This window comes from Eptatretus burgeri, unplaced genomic scaffold (genome assembly GCF_056783735.1).
Source record: "Eptatretus burgeri isolate ZD-2024b unplaced genomic scaffold, Ebu_testis_v1 Ebu_testis_scaffold_3166, whole genome shotgun sequence".
Classification (NCBI taxonomy): Eukaryota; Metazoa; Chordata; class Myxini; order Myxiniformes; family Myxinidae; genus Eptatretus; species Eptatretus burgeri.
Genome location: NW_028225114.1, coordinates 185719 through 205740, shown reverse-complemented (window position 1 = coordinate 205740; position 20022 = coordinate 185719). Strand labels below are relative to the sequence as shown.

Sequence of the window (20022 nt, the reverse complement as noted above, 5' to 3'; positions counted from 1 at the left end):
CGTGTTGAGGTGTTTCATTGTCAATCATCTTGCTAGCACTTGCCAAGCCAGCCGTTCCTTATCAACCATTTCGATGGAGTGCTTCCTTGAGTGCTTAAGCCAATTGTTGAGCACTCAACAAGCTGATTGAACACACCTCTGTACTTGCAGGGGTGTGTTCAGTTACCAAAGTTTTATTTTCTTATTTTTTTTGCACACGTACACGAAGCTTGTGGAAGGACGAAAAGTTTCTTGTGGTTTACTCGCCAAGTTGCTTAAGCACTCAAGTAAGCAGTCCAACGAAACCGTTGATAAGTTATGACTGGCTTGGCAAGCGATAGCAAGCTGATTGGTTATTGAACACACCTCAGCACGTGTGCAAGACCGAGGACCCTTTTCTGGTTCTGCCGTTTGTGGAACAGAAAAGTTCATTTCGGATTATTTTCACCCTTTTCCTCTCTTGTTGATCTTTTTCTGCTGTTCAGCTCCGCTGGGGTCGTTTCGTTTCATCCTCGGGACAGGTGATCTGTTTTTTAAAATCGTAACGTTCCACCGTGCGCACCGGTTAGTCCATTTACTAAAGAGGGTTGTTTTGTGATTGTACAATAAATTGTCGTGTGGATTTGTTTAACAATATCGACATGTATCAACATGACGAATTAAATAAATTTTTTTATCGTGATTATTGTTGTATTTGGATGCATGAAATGTAATTATTATTCCACTTGCTTTCTCGATGAACCGAACCTCACCCCGTAATCTTGTAATAGTTCTGTCGAGTTAAACATCAGGGAAAACGTGTTTTAAATCATTCATGACGTCACAGTGCTTTCTTTCATTGAGATGGAGCATTCCCTTTGCACTGTGTTTATCACCACTCACAAGGTGATATGGTTTGTTGGCAAAGTGAACTCCACCCTTGGAGCCCTTTCTCTAAAGATTGTGAACCAGGATGGGTCGTGTGGGGCCCCATGTTACTGCACGGGTTGCATTGCCCTCACGCTGGCTCTGCTCATAACCCGTATCGAGCTCGGGGTCCCCCCCCCCCTTGAGCTGAGGGCCCTGGGCACAGCCCTGCATTAATCCGCCACTGGGTAGGACTAAGGGGGTTTGAGAGTGTTGTGTTTACTTATTACATACTTGATTGCCTTCCTTGTGTTCCCTTCCACATGACCATTGTTCCTTTATTTAATAGTCCTGCTCTCAGGCTTGAATTCTGGATGTTGTGATGATTAAGAAAGACTCGTTGAGGGATAATTGGCTGCAGCATGTAATGCCGCATATCAGACCACGTTAGGCATCGGGCTTGCTCAGCCAAAGTAGCATCACGATGTGCGATGCCTGATCGGTATAACGCTGGGCCAATTCGGCACTTCCAATCTGTACGCTATCATGGCCTTGTACATGTCATCTGGCAGGGAAGACCCCGAAGCAGTCGACCATTATGGTCACATTGAGCTGACTCACCGGATTTGATGGCCGGACGACCGTAACAATACATTTTGTCACATCGTGAGGGATACAGCATGTCCCCTCTTCCTCATTTCGTTTTAAAAATATTTTTACCACTGATCTCCCATGAATGCCCTCTTTATTTATGCCCTTCTCATTGTTTTATCTATTTTCTTTTGATCCACTTTGTGTCCTGAAACAGATTTAAGACGACGTAAACGCTGTGCCTGTTTGAGGGAAAAGCAGATGCTTCCTCGCTGTTCACAGTGTATGACACCTCTTCAACCTGAGCAGACTGCTTTCAAGAGTGAACAATCGCAGGACCTCCTCTGCTCTCGTACCTGCGTCGTTAAATTCTTTGATCGACTACATGCTGAGGGGAAGCCACAACCAAGACGATGTGCCGGCTGTCATTGGTGAGATTTTGATAGTAAAGGGAAAGGAGTAAAATAAGGAACGTTGTGAACGGATTTGGACAAAATTTGGGGGAGAGGTTGAGTTTTTGACAAGGACGAAATGATTCGATTTTGGTGAAGATCCGGATCTGGATCCGAGAATTTGTATGCCTACGCCAACGAAGTCACTGGAGGCATGATGTTTTGGGGTTTCTGTCCAGCTGTCCGTCCGTCTGTCTGACTGTCCACGTGTCCGTCCGTGCGTGATTTGTTTTCATTACCGCAATAACTTAAGAACGGCTAAAGGGATCGAAGTCAAACTTGGTATAAGTATGCATAATGATGCAAATATGAACTGATTAGATTTTGGAGTCAAGAGGTCAAAGGTCAGAGGTCATGTTAGGTTAAAAAAAAATTCTGTTACAGTGCTAAAAATACCATATGTATGGGATGTTCTGAGCAATATAAAGATTGCAATCAGAAAGAAACACGAGTGTAAATAATTGGGAAATATTTTTGGAAAATCATCCACAAAGGCAAAAATCAAGCTGCAGAACCTGACGACTCTGGGAGAAAGAAGATGTCTTGAAAGAAAATGGGGAGTGCAGCAGATTTTGAAAATCCAGTGGAAGTATTAGACTTTCTCAAAGACTGCGTGCAACCCTGAAGGGTGGCAGAGCCACTCTTGTCCACTGGAGTTTTATAAATCTCTCTTTTCCAAATTATTACAACGAGCAGACATCGCCGCCCTCCAGGCGGGAGTACCATTCTCGGCCCGCCTTCGGTGGGCAACGTTCTGCGGCACACTCTTGGAAATGCACTTCATTATTTTGATCATTTTTGAAAGAAATTCTGTTAATCACAACATCTACTCCACGTCACAAGATAAAGGAAGATGATTTGTAGTACCGGCTCCCACCAGAGGTGGCACTATTTCCACCACATGTCAATTGTGGAGTTTCAGTGTCATCCACGCTTGTTCCATTGTAGTCAGATGACTGTGGTAGCTGATGAAAATGTTTACTGTAAAGAGGCTCCAACTTAAAATTCCTTACATTTGTCAGTTTTCTCGTGTGCCTGTCACATTCAGCAACCTTAATTGGTCTCGCCCCGGAGGGGTTGCGAGACGATTGTAACGCCCATCTGCCTGCCTGGCTGTGTGTACGTGTGCGTCTTTGTCGAAATATTTGCACTTTTAATTTTTTCCCCCCTCGAAACCGCTTATCTGATCGATGTGAAACTTTAAACATAGGAGGGAATCCTAATGGAGAATATTTTATTGATAACTCTGACGTCAGAGGTCACATGGTTTGGCAGCCATAGGAGATCAAGGGAAAAAATATGGTCATCTTCTCCAAAACCGCTCAACGAAAAACTATGAAACTTGGCATGTGTCATCAACTCCCCATGGCGCTACACCTTTGGCGCCACACCATGGCGCGACGTGTGTCAAACCACACCTTTGGTCTTCTGGGGTGATGATGATGATGTCATTGGTGAAATGGTATTCCAACCATAATTGGTTTATTCAAAATCCTTTTCTGAAAAATCTGACAATTCATGTATCTGATGCGAGTGAACAATTAATTTTTTGACGTTAGCGGTCACGTTGTTCGGCAGCCATATTGGATTGAAAATACAAACGTTAAAAATCTTATTCTCCAGAACCGCTTAACAGATCAATGCGAAACTTCATACATATGATCGACGAGTCACAGAGAATATATATTTTTAAAATTCAACCTCATAGGACACATGGTCTGGCAGCCATGTTGGATTTACCTTTAAAATCACACCTCTCAAACTGCTGAACCAATGGATGCAAAACGTTAAGTAGATCATCAATTACCACTGGGAATACAAGGGTGATTATTATTAATGTCATCGGTCACGTGGTTTGGCAGCCATATTGGATTTAACTAAAACCTAAAATAAATTCCTTCTCTTAAATTGCTTCATTCAATGATCCAAAATTTCATACATATAATCGACCGGCCAGGGGAAATATATTTTTAAAATTTTAACATCACAGGTCACATGGTTTGGCAGCCATCTTGGATAAATGGAAAAATTTGTACATCTTCTCTGAAACCATCACTTCGTCATCGCAGACAGATCGGTTGTTTCTGTCTTCTACCGCCTCCTTTCTGGCCTTGCACCCACTGCTCTTTCCGTGCCCCCCCCCCCAAGGATTCTGCAAAGCTCACATGGTCCACCATCAAGCCCTTCTGGTGAAACTACCTAAATCCAGGATCACTGCTCACCTCCACTCATTTGTTCCTCTTTTTTCTGCCTGTGGAACCAATTTCCACATCTTCAATCTTGTTCTTACCTCCAGCTCTTCAAGACAGCTCCTCACCACCACCTGAGATCGTCCCCAATCCAAAACCATGATATTTTCTACCCTTGTTAACCCACTCCTCCAAACCCAACCCAAATCCCTCCTTCCAAATTTATAGTTTTCCCTCCTGAGAGTTCCCTTTTGTATCCAACTTGTCCATCCCGTGCATCTTCTCATGCCCCCCATTCCTCCCCACCTTGGCTTTCTGCTCTGCTGTTGGTGTTTCCCGCCTCTCTCTGCTGTTGATTGCAAATTTTGTCCTGTGAGTCCTGATCCGTTCAGTATCCGAATCCGAGATCTTCCACGAGCCTCGACTATGTATACCAAAAAAATCCGACATTGTGTGATCCTTTGTCCTGTTTTCCTCGTCGTGAAAGCTTACAGTGTCTCTACTGTCTTGCATTCAATATACGAATCCAGTTGGTTCACGAGTCAGTAAGTGACCACTATATTCGTTATGGGTGTGTGCGTGTCTGTCTGTCTGTCGGTTTGTCTGTCTGTCCCGCGCATAACTCCGTGGGTTTTGATCCGATCCTGATAAAATTTGGGTGGGAGGTTTATATCATGATCTCGTTGTGTTTTCCTGAGAATGGTGGGCGGAGCCACGCCCAAAAAACATGTGTTTTTAGGGGGTAGCCGGTTTCAAGTTACATCTTCTCCGAGGGGGTTTGTCGAATCTGGCAGGGGTTTTCGGTATTTGGTTAGCCCAATGGCACCTGCATAGCATAGCTCGATTTTTCATTTTCGTCCCAACGTCAAGGTCACAAGGTCACAAACTTAGACAATGTCCAAAAAATCAATAAATTGGGCATTGAGCTCCTGGGGTCTTCAACTGTTTCGAATGAAAGTTGGAATGCAAGTAGTGCTCTTCGAGTACTACAACTTTCATCATTTACGTTTTTCCCGATTCCCGCCAGTTTGCCCGTGGCGTCCCCTCGAAGGTCAAAAAATAAAAAAGGCGAACCGTGTACATTGCTCCTGAACCATCGCCGTCTCCAGACTTGTCAAGGTTTATAATGAGCAAATTCACGAGGATTGTCCTTATAAATTCAACATCTTGGCTTCCTGTAGCGATTGTATTTGGCATTGAGCATTAGTTTATAGTTTGACAAATCTTTATCCACAGTTACAAAACCACATTGTGTAAAATGCACAATTACTTCCAACTACACCTTTTCCCAAAATAACAGGCTCAGAAATTCCATTGTTTCTGTCTCAGAGTGGACATCCTCAGGGTCTGCACGGACTTTCTTTGCTCTTACTCTGTTGGAGTAAACTGGGAGAGGAAGGGTGGGGGAGGGGTTCTCGATGTTACTTATTAATTATTTCAAAATTTTTTTCGAAGTTGTGTTTTTTCAAGTTGCTGTTCTACTATTTGTGTGTATGCCATATAAAAATGAAAAACCAAATTGAAATTTTGATTCTTGATCTGTGTTCAGTGAAATGCAGCCAGGTGGTCGACAGAGTGTTGTTGCTGAAGTCCCTGATGGCGACACTTTCCTGGAGTTCTGCAGTTGTGGCTGCCTGGCCCGACATGAAGAGGGAAACGCAGTTACTGGTGTGGCTCAGCCTTTTGTTGGTGGTGATGTACATGGGAAGATTTCTCAGGTGTGCCCCAGAGTCATCTTCTCCCTTGCACAAGAAGTTGCATTTATATGTGGGGTGTTCAACAAATATTTTTTTGCTTTTTCAAAACAAAATATTGGCTCTTGGAAGAGTGAGATGACAGAGGGTAGATGGCAAAGCATAAATGGTGGGGTGGTGGGACGAACGGATGGTCTCCGAACCTCAGAGAGTGCTGCAATACCGATGTCCAAACGCTTAAGCTCAGATGATAACAGAGACAGGTGATACTCCTCTCTTAGGGATAGAACATTCCAGGTACCCACCCGAAGGGACCGCCTCAGGTTAACCCAAGGAGACTGCCATCTGGTGGACGACGCCTCAGCACCACCCCGACACACACGACCGTAATCTGACCCGGGAAGGTTATCCCGTGGTTTTCCTCCTTTCATCAAAGAGTGGGGGTCCCGAAGGCTTTACCCCAATCCCGTCATCTTGGGAGCTGCCCTGTGAAGGGCAGCTACGCAGGAGGTACTCCCACGGAGTGGGTTTTCAGATTTCTTTTCGCATTTGGAATGTTTTGCGGAATTACGGGTTTTCGAATTCGAATTACGAATTACGGGAATTACGAAAAACAGAGTTCCGAGGATAGTTCATTGCTGGACTCGTTCTTGGTAAAGATACACTTCTCTCTCAAGCCGATTTTGAAAATAAAGATAGGGAGAGGCAAATTTAAACTTTCGAAAATAACAATGCCGACTCTCTAGAACTGGCTGAAACTCCAGACATCAAGCAATCCTATGCAATGTCAATAATGGCTACTTATTTGCGCACTGGTCGTCATGAAAAAAATGAGAACAGGAGTACATATCACCAAAGTTGATCAAGAGATACAAGTTGAGCGACAGTGAATTCTGGATATTGACCCTCTGCTAACTCTTACAAAGATGAAAGATGACCTGCAAGATGCCCTGCCAGACAAACCAACTGTATCTCCCAGCACCGTTGCTGGAACCCTTGAAGGCATGCTGTTACGGAATAATAAAAATTAATTGGAAATGGTGTGAAGGTAGATAGTGCGGTAAAAGGTAAATGAAATTAAAGAGCGAGAATTGCTTTGTAATAATACATGTCCTCTCGCGGTCCCAATGAAAGTTCGGGAGATAAAAATTTGTTTGCGTTTAACACACACTTGAGCCGATACCGGAATCAAAATGAAGAATAAGAAACTCGAACGCACTGCGTTTCTTTCGTTTCTAGGCTTTGCTTATCGTCATTAAAAAATAACCTGATGCACATACATGAAGCAAAAACATGCGTACAGCTTCTGTGCATAAAGGAAATTCAGGACAGCTGATCAGGAAAAATAGGGAGCGGCTGATGTCCAAGTGGCTTCACGAATTACTTTGAAAAAGGCTGTGTTTATATTCTGGGCGCACCAAATTTTGTCAATGTGAATTTGACTTTGCAAGAACAACATCATATGAGAAGGCTTTGACCAGGGCCTTTGGGGATGAAAACAGCTTGGCTCTTCTCGGCCATATGGGTGAGACTGCTGTTTTTGTTTGTTTGTTTTTTTGGAGTTTTTCACTCAATTTCTCAGTCTTTCTGCCTATCTTGCCGTTTCCTCCTTAGGCCAGGGGTGGGGGTTATTCGTGAATGGCCAAGGGTCACGTGAAGAACTTTGCAGAATGACGAGAGAGCAGCCGGTAGGCATAGAACGAGTACGGGCTGAGTGGAGAGAACTGGAGAACTCTTCACTGGACTTTGCGAAAAGAGAACACACAGCAAAGATGGAAAATGTAAAATTGAAGAGAGAACTGGAGAGCTCTTCACTGGACTTTGCGAAAAGAGAGTACGCAGCAAAGATGGAAAATGTAAAACTGACGAGAGAATTGGAGAGCTGTTCATTGGACTTTGCGAAAAGAGAGTACGCAGCAAAGATGGCAAATGTAAAACTGAAGAGAGAACTGGAGAGCTCTTCAATGGACTTTGCGAAAAGAGAGTACGCAGCAAAGATGGAAAATGTAAAACTGCAGAGAGAACTGGAGAGCTCTTCACTGGACTTTGCGAAAAGAGAACACGCAACAAAGATGGAAAATGTAAAATTGAAGACAGAACTGGAGAGCTCTTCACTGGACTTTGCGAAAAGAGAGTACGCAGCAAAGATGGAAAATGTAAAATTGAAGACAGAACTAGAGAGCTCTTCACTTGACTTTGCGAAAAGAGAGTACGCAGCAAAGATGGAAAATGTAAAATTGAGACAACTTCTGAAAAATGAGAAGGAACTTTTGAAAATGAAATGGGAGCGGGTAGTCTTACCTTTGGAAAGGGAGCAATTTCAAAGAAAGTGAGTATACTGGATGATGGAGGTTGGACAGGATTGAATGATGGTAATAGCTAGTTTGCTATCGTGTGGAGCCTGTGGCTGCTGATTGCTTCATTTTATGGGGGCGTGCCTTTGTCACTGATGCAGTGACCTCCATTACAAAATGGCCACAGTGAACATGTTGCTCATGACGGAAATATAATAAAAACTTTTTTTTGTGACTTTAGTCGATGAATACGTTGTTGTTTTTATGCAAATTATAACGATTTTAATTGCAAGCAAATATGTCATCTTTTTGTGGGCAATCCTGTGCATTTATGTAACAGTCTAAAAATCGCACACGTGTCCGAAGGAAGCAGTTCAGTTAGGCATTTTTATAATGAAATAGACAAAGCCTTGAAACGAACAAAACCCATTTCGAATTACCCTTAAGAAACCCCTAATAATTATCTTTTAGAAGCCCCGAATAATTACCCTTTAGAACCCCTTCAAATTACCCTCGACAGCCCCTTAGGAATACCCTTTAGAAAGCACTAGAATTACCCTTTGGGACCCTTTAGAATTATCTTTTAGAACTCTTGAAAATTACCCTTTAAAACCCATTTCGAATTACCCTTAAGAAACCCCTAATAATGATCTTTTAGAAGCCCCTAATAATTACCCTTTAGAACCCTTTCAAATTACCCTTTACAACCCCTTATGAATACCCTTTAGAAAACACGAGAATTACCCTTTGGGACCCTTTAGAATTATCTATTAGAACCCTTGAAAATTACCCTTTAAAACCCATCAGAATTACCCTTTTAGAACCCATTAGAATTTCCCTTTAAAAGCCTTGAGAATTATCCTTTAAAAGCCTTTAGAATTACACTTTAGAACAAACTAGACTTACCCTTTAAAACACTTTAGAATTACCCTTTAGAACCCAGTAGACTTACCCTTTAGAACCCTTTCGACTTTTTTGTTTTATTTTTGTATACCTTGTCGAAGCTCGTTTGAGAGCTAACACACAACGCATATCAAGGGGGGCATGAGACAAGAGGGGAGGGAGTGGGAAGGACAAAACAGTGGGGGAACAGAGACATTAGATCTGTGGAAGGGAGAGGGATGGGACGGGGAACATGGGGAATAGAAGATGGACATTACAGGGACTTTCATGAAGGAAAGCAGGGAATTTTAAGGAGGTGGGCTTGCGTGGATTATCAGGGATAGAAAAGATCGAGGATTTGGATGGGGGATGATAAGAGGTGGTGGTAAACAGCTGTTTTGAAGGCCTGGAGGAAAGAATGGGAATGAATAGAGTGAGGGAGTTTATTCCAAAGGCGGGAAAAAAGAGGAATGAAAGAGTGAAGATGAGCAGTGATTCGTGATTTTGGTAGTTTTACCAGAAAGGGTTTGATGGCGGACCATGAGCGCCCTGCGGAAATGTGGTGGGGACAAATCGCAGAGAGAGCAGGGGGGGCGAGGCTGGAGAGGAGACGGTAGAAGACAGAAAGACCACCGACTAGCCTGCAGTGATTGAGTGAGAGGCCCAAAGACTCAGCCTCATTGCGAGAGATGCCAATGATCCGAAATGCTTTGGTTTCTACAGCGTGAAACCGAGAAAGGTGGGAGGCAGGAGCACCAGCCCAGAGCGGAGATCAGTACTCCATCAGGCTGTGGACAAAAGCTTTGTAAGTGGTCAGGAGCTCAGGTGGGCCGAGGAAGGACTCTGCACGACGGAGGATTCTCAGTCGGAGACTAGGCTTTGGAGGCGAGGTTTGAAATGTGGCTTTCCCAGGAAAGGTCATGGCAGATAGTGAGACCCAGAAGCTTGTAATAAAGGACTTCTTCCAGAGGATTGTTGAGAAAGTGGATTGGGGGGGGGGGTTCTAAACAGTCCTTTCGCAGAGACATAGTGAAAGTGTGAGATTTGTCCGGATTGAAAGACATGTTCCACGTGTTGGACCAGTTTGTGATTTTATCCAGATCTGCAGTGAGCAAAGAAGCTGCTGCTTGCCTGGTCTGAGGGATGACCGATGGTACGGCAGAGGGTGGAGTCATTAGCAAATCGATATAGAGGATTTTCCAGAGAGTCGGAGAGATGATTGATGAAAACCAGAAAAAGAACAGGGCCCAGAATGCTACCTTGAGGAACTCCAGCCTGGACAGGAAGAGGGGATGAAAGAACTCCATTTAGAACTCCAAGAACTCCAAAAAGGATAATTTCTAAAGAACAAGAAAGAACTCCAAGACTTACCCTTTCTAACCCTTTAGAATTACCATTTAGAACCCATTAGACTTACCCTTTATAACCCCTTAGAATCACTCTTTAGAACCCTTTAGAATTACCCTTTAGAACCCTTTAGAATTACCCTTAAGAACCCTTTAGAATTACCCTTTAGAACCCTTTAGAATCACTCTTTAGAGAATCACACCCTTTAGAATCATTAGAATTAGAACCCTTTAGAATTACCCTTTAGACCCCATTAGACTTACCCTTTATAACCCTTTAGAATCACTCTTTAGAACCCATTAGACTTACCCTTTTTAAACCTTTAGAATCACTCTTTGGAACCCATAAGACTTACCCTTTAAAACCCTATAGAATTACCCTTTATAACCCATTAAACTTACCCTTTAAAACCCTTTAGAATTACCTAGATTGGTGTTTAAACCGAGTTCGTAGGTTAAATCAATTTTGAGTTCAGCTGTCAGAAAATAATTTGAAGAATGACAAACGGGCACCGATGGGGCTCATTGTTCTTGTTCAGCGATGATGTCCCAAAGTCTAATGAGTGTGATCGGATGAGGGATTCTCCGCACATGACTGGTCGGCCATTGATCAGTTTTTAGTGAACAGCTTGATGGATCATCTTGAGGATTCATGTTGTCTTGAGTGAAAGGAGTGTCCGGGCCATCCCTACTTTAGAAGTTTACCGATTTCTTGATATTCATCACAAGTTAAGGTCCAGCCTTGGAGACCATTGCAGTTGAAACTATAACGGGCACTCAGTAGAGCGCATACCTTCGCCAACGCTACATCCCCCCCCCCCAGAAACCGTTGATTGTGAGGGTATTTAATCCCATACCACATCTGCCATCTCATATGTGTTATGATGGCTTAAAAACATTAAATTTCCAACTGTTTGACACTGATTCATGTACATTGTGCAATTTCTGTATGAACTCCCTGACCTTTTTGGGTGTCGGTGTCAAGTCAATCTGATGACAACTGGTCACATTATAAGATATTATTTTCTGGCATGTTAGGGGCATTTAGCACACACGAGTTTCTGTTTTTTCTACATAAGTTATTTATTGTGAACAAACATTCATTGTACAAAAATGACGATTTTGACCTTTTCATGACCTCGACCTTGACCTTTGTACTCTTAATCTTGTAATTGGTATTAGAGTGTGGGGAACAGAACAGTCAACATTTTGGTCTTGGTTTCATGCAAATCGGATAAGAATTGACCGTGTTATGACTAAAACCGCACATTTTGCAATGTCGTGACCCCCCTGACCTTTGACTCCCAACCGCTAATAAGGGTTATTACGTCATTGTGTCATGTCACATATCACAAGATGGGGCATTGAATTCTGAACATTTTGGCATTAGTTGCATGCAAATTGGATACAAATTGACCGCGCTATGGTAAAAAGACGATTTTGACCTTTTCATGACCTTGACCTTGACCTTTGACCCGATCGCTCCCAAATTCTAATCAAATGGTCCTCGGATAATAACCAATCATCCCACCAAATTTGCTGCGATTCAGTTCAATACTTTTGGAGTTATGCGAATAACAAACAAACAAACACATATTCACAAATAAATAAATAAATAAATAAATACACAGCGATCAAAACATAACCTTCACAACAAAGTTTGCGAAGGTAAAAAGGGCTGAACGTCACATCCCATCGGCTGCGTGCTTCGCGACCAGGACAGCCGTTCACAGTGACGTCACATTCCCACGGAAATCGAATTTGCACCAATATCGATGAAGACTCCGGATGAATCATCGTCAAAAGTGTCGAAAGCTTTTTAACGTTGATCAAAAAAACAAAAATCGTTCATATTAATAGGAGAAAAATATTATTATTAATGACGTAGTGAAGTGATTCGGGTTATGAAACAGACGTCTGTGTTGTGTGTGGATCCGAGGAGAATCCTTCCTCTCGTGCCTCCACGTTTCACCTTTCCTCATCGGTCATTTACCATCCGTCAGAAGTTGTCGCCACGCCCTCCACTATGTTGACCAATCAAAGATCGTTCTGAACCAGAGCTCGTCAGAATGCAGTACAAGGTACATCGCCGAACGTGATTGGTCCGACGGTATCACGTGCCGCCGAGTATGGGCGATGCAGCACGAGGTACATCACGAACATGATTGGTCCGACGGTATCACGTGCCGCCAAGTATGGGCGATGCAGCACGAGGTACATCGCGAACATGATTGGTCCGACGGTATCACGTGCCGCCGAGTATGGGCGATGCAGCACGAGGTACATCGCGAACATGATTGGTCCGACGGTATCACGTGCCGCCGAGTATGGGCGATGCAGCACGAGGTACATCACGAACATGATTGGTCCGACGGTATCACGTGCCGCCGAGTATGGGCGATGCAGCACGAGGTACATCGCGAACATGATTGGTCCAGACTCCTGTTTGCTGGAATCCTCGTGCGTAACACCGCCCACACAACGCACGTGGTGTTTTCAGGTAACTTGTTCGTTCTCGTTAAATCCGTGAAGAGATTTTTTTTTTCTTTCTTGTTGAATCTGTGAGGAGATTATTTGTTCGTTCTTGTTGAATCTGTGAGGAGATTATTTATTTTTCTTTCTTGTTAAATCTGTGAGGAGATAATTTATTTTTCTTTCTTGTTGAATCTCAGGTTTCGGGTTTTTTATCGATCATCCTCACCCTTGTTCTCTTGTGTGGTGCTGCAGCCTCCTTCCAGCCCAAGGGATGTTTTTCCGAACAATGTGCCTGGGATATTTCTCCTTTGCCCTCCACCTGGTTTTCGTTTTGGGTTTCCGTAAGTCCCGTCATTCCATGTGCTCGTGGTGTGTGTCTCGTGCTGTCCGGGTGTGCACTGAATTCTTCCCATACCCACGTGGTGACGAGAGTGGTTGTGCGAGTTAGACCACACACACACACACACTCTCTCACACACACACACACACACACACACACACACACACACACACACACACACACACACACACACACACACACACACACACACACACACACACACACACACACTCACACACACACACACACACACACACACACACACACACACACACACACACACACACACACACACACACACACACACACACACACACACACACACACACACACACACACACACACACACACACACACACACACACACACACACACACACACACACACACACACACGCACACACTCTGCAGGTTTTGATGGAATATTTTAATTGGACGTTAAAGGCTGAAACATGACCTTTGACCCTTGTGTAGATTTTTCTTGTGATGAGAAGCCCCACTTCAGATGTCAGAGTGGGCAGTGTGTGAGTGCCAACTGGCGTTGTGACGGCCTCATTGACTGCAGCGACGGTAGTGATGAAGAACGTTGCCCTAAGTCGAGCTTCACCGGAGGAAACTTTGTTAAATTGTGGTTTTCAATGGAACTCAGTTGTGATTGTTACCCTCGTGAACTGGCTCAACAGATCGACGTGAAACTTTACGCGTGTGACGTCAGAGGTCACGTGGTTTGGCAGCCATATTGGATTGAAGAATGATATTAAATAGTGTTTTCTTTGGAACCGCTTAATCGATTGATGTGAAACTTCACAAATGTGATCTAGTTGTGATGGGGAACACATGTTTTAAATTTCAACTTCATCGGACGCATGGTCTGGCAGCTAGAATTATTAAATTTTTTGATATTGTTACGGCTGTGGAAATTCGCATTACACCATAAAGGGTCCTCAGGTGAGATATATCGGTAAGTTCATGTGTAGTTAGCCCAAACCCGTTGTGTAGAGGGAATATATGTGATCCATTCGGGCTGCGATTCTTCAGTTAGCCGGTTTTCTTTTGTTGTCGTTATTTTGGTGCAAGAACAACAACGAACATCGCCACAACCAACATCTCAACGATCACGCCATTCACTACACGACGCCAACAAACACGCCATTCACATCATGATGCCACCTTCCACAACTACGCTACCACCATCTTCGCCACTTGCCATTCAACGAGCACCGTGCAGTCACGATCCCCGCGGGACGGATGAAAGGAGCGGAGTGGCAGCAGCAACCAGGGTGCAAAGGGGCATCTCCCGCCCAAACCTCCCGCTGAAATATCTCCCGCCAAGATCTCCCACCCAAAACGCCCGTGCTTTGGCATGGGGGAGGTGCGATTTGAGCCAGAGGTCAAAGGTGAAAAAGGTGGGGGCCTGATGTTGGGGGAATAATTCCCTGGCCCCGAGCCAAAACTGACTTTCCTCGTCCACCGCACGGCGCGGGGAGGGGGTAACGAGAGGGCACGCCCCTTTTTGGGAAGCTTCCAGAATGGAGGTGGAGCCAGAACCGGGCGGAGCGAAGGGCGGAGTCCGACCCTACAAAAGGCGTGGGTGTGGAGAGTCCTTGCTCTTGGTTGGTTCGGTCGATTGTCGAGAGTTGTGGTGATTGTTCCTGGTCGGAGGTTCTGTTCGTTCGTCCCTGTCAGGCGGACGACACGTGCAGGCGCGAGGCATGAGCGCAGTGGACCCCACCGGAGGGACTCGGAGTTACGGTCGCCAAGGACTCGACACACTAAGGGAAGTCGCGACTTTGTTTTCTTTTGGGGTTTTGTGTAAATGTCTGTGGGTGGCGCCAGTCTTGAAAAGTAGAACTGTTATAAGTGTTGCCATGTAAATCATATTCGGTTGTAGATCTGCTTGCTTTTATTGTGTTTTCTTGCTTGACGGTAATATACGTGCCTTCCGTGCTTCCGTAATAAATGTGCTGGTCCAATTGTTCCCCGTTTTGCTTCGTCTTTTCTTTTTGTTGAATCTCCATCTTGCATCACGTAAGGGATTGATTGGTAGTGCGTTTAAAACACCCAGTAAATAATCTGAACCGTCAAGGTCGACGATAACTCCGCTCGGTTATCCCTGTAGCACGGAACGAGCCGCTTAAGCGGTTCGTGTCCGGAGTCGACCTGTGGCGTGGTGCAACTCCTCGGTACAACTCGGCTACTTCGGTAAATCGACCATTCGGCGATCGGACTCTATTTCGCGCGGGTAGAATGCGGACTGAGTTGTGCTGAGGTTAAACCCCCACCTGTGACTAGCTCCCGGCGTTGTTCCGAGAGGGTCACGACTGAATTGCACGTTCGGTGGGCGAAGCGGCCACGATTGGCTACACGCGGTCGTTCGCACGCCGGCGGGGCGCGAATTCATAACAATATATATTTTAATTTTTTTTAATCAGGCTCACTTGGCTGTGCCTGGATGGGTTTGAGGGTGGAGGAGTAGCATCTGAAATGTGAATCCTATCCAGGTTCCTCCTGATGACGTCATCTTTGCTTTCTGCTTTAATGCTTTTGGTATGGAGTAACTCACCATTTCTCTACAGGAGGACGAAATACGTCAACAAATCAAGTAGTGGGCACGAAATGGATGCCAGTTTGTAAAGAGCAAGGCAAGGTGCCAGACTGGATTTAAAACACACAAGATGTCCGTTGGAATGTTCTAACTTGCTCTTTCTGTTGAGGTTCAAAGTGTCATCTCATAAATACAATTTGTCGTCTGTCTCGATGTTCACGTTTTTTGCAAAGACCGCACTGGGTTGACAACCACCACATTCAGCACACAGACCAAGTCTGATCCAGGGATTGTCCTCACGGTATTTTCATCCACCACCTCAACCTTTAAAGACCCTTAATAATCCTAAGATCCCAAAGACCTCTTAAGATCCCCAACACCCTTAAAGACCATTAAGAGCCTGAAGACCCTTAAATACCCCAAAACCAATAAGACCACAAAAACCCAGAAGTCCTCAAAGATCCTTAGACCCATATGACCCTTATGACTCGGTAAATGCGTGAAGCCATCTGTGAAGCCGTGTGATTGCATGTGTATTAATTACATCAGTTGCACCCTGACCACACGTACATCTATGAATTACGTACTATTGCAATGTGTGCCTGTTTTTGGCTTAGGGTTAGATTGGTGGGTTTAGGACCCGAGAGTCCGAATTTCAAATCCTGCTTGGCTGTTGAATTAATACCGGCTGGGGTTGACTCAGTCTGACATCCTTCTGAGGTCAGCAACCTGAGTACCAGCTTGTTGGGATGATTGATCTTTCAACTATCCTGTGTTGGAGTGGTGACCCATCCTGTGCAGCACTGATGCTCTCTGCAGAATATGATCCCAATAGATTGGATTGGATTCTGATTACTGCAATGAAGGACTGCACTGATTTGGTCTTCCATTTTAATTGATTTATTTTAATCGAATTCTAAATTAAATTGAATAATAATAACAAACGTCATGTGTCAGGGTCAGGTGTCCCATCAAAGCGGCACGGCTTGGAACCCGGCTTGGTGCCTGGCTTGGTGCCTGGCTTGGTACCCGGCTTGGTGCCTGGCTTGGTACCTGGCTTGGTACCCGGCTTGGGACCCAGCTTGGTGCTTGGCTTGGTGCCTGGCTTGGGACCCGGCTTGGGACCCGGCTTGGGACCCAGCTTGGTGCTTGGGTTGATGCCTGGCTTGGGACCGGGCTTGGGACCCGGCTTGGTGCCTGGCTTGGTGCCTGGCTTGGTACCCGGCTTGGGACCCGGCTTGGTGCCTGGCTTGGTGCCTGGCTTGGGACCCGGCTTGGTGCCTGGCTTGGTACCTGGCTTGGTGCCTGGCTTGGTGCCTGGCTTGGTGCCTGGCTTGGTACCCGGCTTGGTGCCTGGCTTGGTGCCTGGCTAGGGACTCGGCTTGGTGCCTGGCTTGGTACCTGACTTGGTACACGGTCATCACTGCCAGCAGTTATAAAATGGTAGTTCTAATTACATCTCTTATTAACTAGGTAAACACATCAGTCCACAAGCACCACACAAGACAAGTCCTGGTGAGGGTGTTCAATCTCTGATTGATCTTTGTCTTGTTTCCTTTTTTGTGGTGGATTATGCAGCTTTTCGTATCTGTTTGCATCATGATTTTGTTTGTGGTGGAGGTAAATGCTTACCTTCCAATTGGGTTTGTGATGGAGAGGTGGACTGCGCTGACCGATCTGATGAATCTCCAGCAACCTGTGGTGAGTTGAAGTCCTGTTTTATATTCTAATATGGAGTTTAATTATCCCGTATTTTTCGTTAAGCATATGAACATGACATCTTTGTGGGTGCTATGACTATCTTTGAGCTCATCGGCCTGGTTTTTTGTTGTTTTTTTTTTTCCCCCCTTCATTACAAAAACAAAACAGACCTGTGGTCTTGCTTCAATAGTTGTGATGGCGGTTCCTTATATTACAATGCCTTTGTTTCAGACAGGAGCTGCCGATCTGCGGAGTTTGCATGCGGTGGTGGGGTGACAAATCAGTGCGTATCAAAGGATTGGCTGTGCGATGGGGAGGAAGATTGCAACAACGGAGCCGATGAGATTGATTGTGGTGAAGAAGCTGTGCATTCATTGGTTGAGATTTCATCGGCTGATTAACGGTGCACGTGCACGCTTACCATGTACTGTGAGGAGGTTGGAGCAACGTGTTTGGGGGTTGGGGGGTGGGGGAGGGGGGTGAGACGTGCATGCTGACGGTCCTTTTCCAGGTATATGGCAGAGTTTGGGATTTATCATTTAAATGCTCTCTCGTGGTTTTATCTTGCTCGGCTGCCATTCCTCCCCTAACGCTGCCTTCCATCTCCATCCACTCACACTTCCTTCACTTGCTCTTACACTGCCTCCCTTCCCCTCATGCTGCCTTCCATTCCCCTGAGGTTGCCGTCCCGTCCCCACTACCTCTCTCCCCCCTTTTATGACACTCCCGGATTGTTGAGTGACGTGTCATGAGGCCTCGCTCTCCTCCACCCCTTCCTCACTTTCCCCCTTTATGGAGACCTTGAATTGTGTTTGTGTTCATTGTCATGTTGTCATATTTATTCCAACATGTGCATCGACAGGTGAAGGTAAACCTGCACCTGCACCACCTACTGACATTCCCAGGAAAACTCCCGGCATGACATCGACAATGAAAAGTATCATGTTTACTTTTCCTCGTAAAATGTCTAACAGGAACTTTTAATCCCTTTACTAATTGATCCAGGAATTGAACATGTCACCTGGCTCTACAGGTGAGACAACTCGTGCACCTGGCACCACAGGTGAGACGACTCTTGCACCTTTTGCGAAAGTCGTACCTGTAACACACAAGCCACCACGTATCACCATCCACCCAATTCCCCGTACAGGTTTGTAGGTTTCAGTTGGGAGTACAGGATGTTCATGGGTTGTGTTGAGGTTTGATTTGCTTGTCCACACCATGTCGTTCTAACACAACGACTGGACGTTTGTCCACTTTGGTTTGTCTCATGTTGAGAGTTTGCATTCAAATATGAATATTTATTTATTTATTTACTGCAGCTTCCACAGCCCGCTATCCAACCTGTAACATCTGCTGATGACAATTCGCAATGCATGAAACGAAGCCATCCTTTACTCCCAGAATTCATTGCGTTCTTACCTTTCAGCTGAACCTGCTCTTGAAGGAAAGGTAAACAACTCTTCTGCAGTAGTAGCAGCTGCTGTAATTGTCCCACTACGTAAGTATACTTTGCTCCATCCTTGGCTCGCGACAATTTTCCATTGATTTGTCAATGTGCCGCCATGCAGGTGATCAATGACATTTCACAGCTGATCTGAACAAACTGCTCCCCTCAGTGCTTGTTCTGGCTTGCGCTACTGGGTTATACATCTTCCGCAACCGGCGCTTCCTGGAAGTCAAAACTACATGGTTTGAGAACCTGATTTACAGGAAGACTCCAGGTGGTGAAGAGGTTAAAATGGACTGCTCATCCACAGATGACCACACGTACTCTGATGTAAGAAACGTTCTTTATGAATGAGGTTTATCAATGCCTGTCAGGTCACTTGTCATGACATTTTGTTTTGTTTTCAGATCGCTGGAGTGAACGATGAACAACGCTGAAGATGCTGCAAGCTTGACCACGGGTCGCACATTATGGTATTTCTCTTTTGGGCTTTCGGCTGTGAAATGTCACCGTCGACTACCTGACCTTGGTTGTGAATGTGAAACGACATCCTATTTTGGAATTATTTATTTATTTTGGTGCCATTGAAATTTCACCGGTGTGACTTATTTCACTAAACTCCAGAGTGACCCGACAGGATACTGCACTACTTGTAGAAGTGACTTTTAAAAAAACGAAATAAAAATTTAATTCCTCTTCATGTTGGCTTTCGTTACCTGTTGTTGAACACGTCCAGCTCAGAGCACCTGTCAAGCCGTGCTACTAAAGGCTGGCCAAAGTGTGTGGAGAGGTGTAATTTCTCATTTTTGGAGTTAATTTACATACACATGGAAATTATATTGATGTTCTGCACTGCTGATGCCAAATGTGATTGTCTTGACTCTGATTGTATCCAAATTGCTTTGAACATGCGAAGGAAACATTTGAGTAAAACAATTTGTTCGATCTTGCCGGTGTACTCCTGTTATGCTTCTTGGGATTTGCATGTGTATGCTCCCCTCGTTGTGCGTTTCTGTGTGTTTGCTCTCCTACGAGCCTCGATGGTGTGCACAAAAATAAAATAAATTAAATTAAGTTATGGCTGGGAGACCACTTCACCGATGACGTCATCGCTACCACCCTTATACACCCCATGGGGAGTAAATGACATGTCCCAAGTTGATGACATCGCCGACTGGGAATCCTACCTCGTGCAAAGTCCTTCCTCAGCTCAGCTGAGCTCCTGACCACATATAAAGC

The 20022-nt window shown here is 44.9% G+C and overlaps 1 protein-coding gene across 17 annotated transcripts in view; it reads left to right on the top strand.

The window, feature by feature from the left end:
* Positions 1–19733, top strand: part of LOC147006550 (uncharacterized) — a 47066-nt gene extending 27333 nt beyond the window's left edge. For 9 of the 17 annotated variants that reach the window (XM_085868592.1, XM_085868599.1, XM_085868594.1 and 6 more), the window contains 10 exons: positions 1634–1847; positions 5617–5775; positions 13001–13089; positions 17211–17333; positions 17565–17687; positions 18196–18270; positions 18367–18483; positions 18763–18834; positions 18953–19113; positions 19191–19733. In XM_085868592.1, the coding sequence (XP_085724718.1) occupies positions 1634–1847; positions 5617–5775; positions 13001–13089; positions 17211–17333; positions 17565–17687; positions 18196–18270; positions 18367–18483; positions 18763–18834; positions 18953–19113; positions 19191–19220 (1163 nt within the window). In that variant the 3' untranslated portion in view covers positions 19221–19733. Of the gene's footprint in view, positions 1–1633; positions 1848–5606; positions 5776–7370; positions 8286–13000; positions 13090–13561; positions 15066–17210; positions 17334–17564; positions 17737–18195; positions 18271–18366; positions 18484–18655; positions 18835–18904; positions 19114–19190 lie in introns of those variants that run through there. The other 8 variants (XR_015054770.1, XR_015054771.1, XM_085868595.1 and 5 more) reach the window with 8 other exon arrangements.
* Positions 19734–20022: the final 289 nt, after the last annotated feature.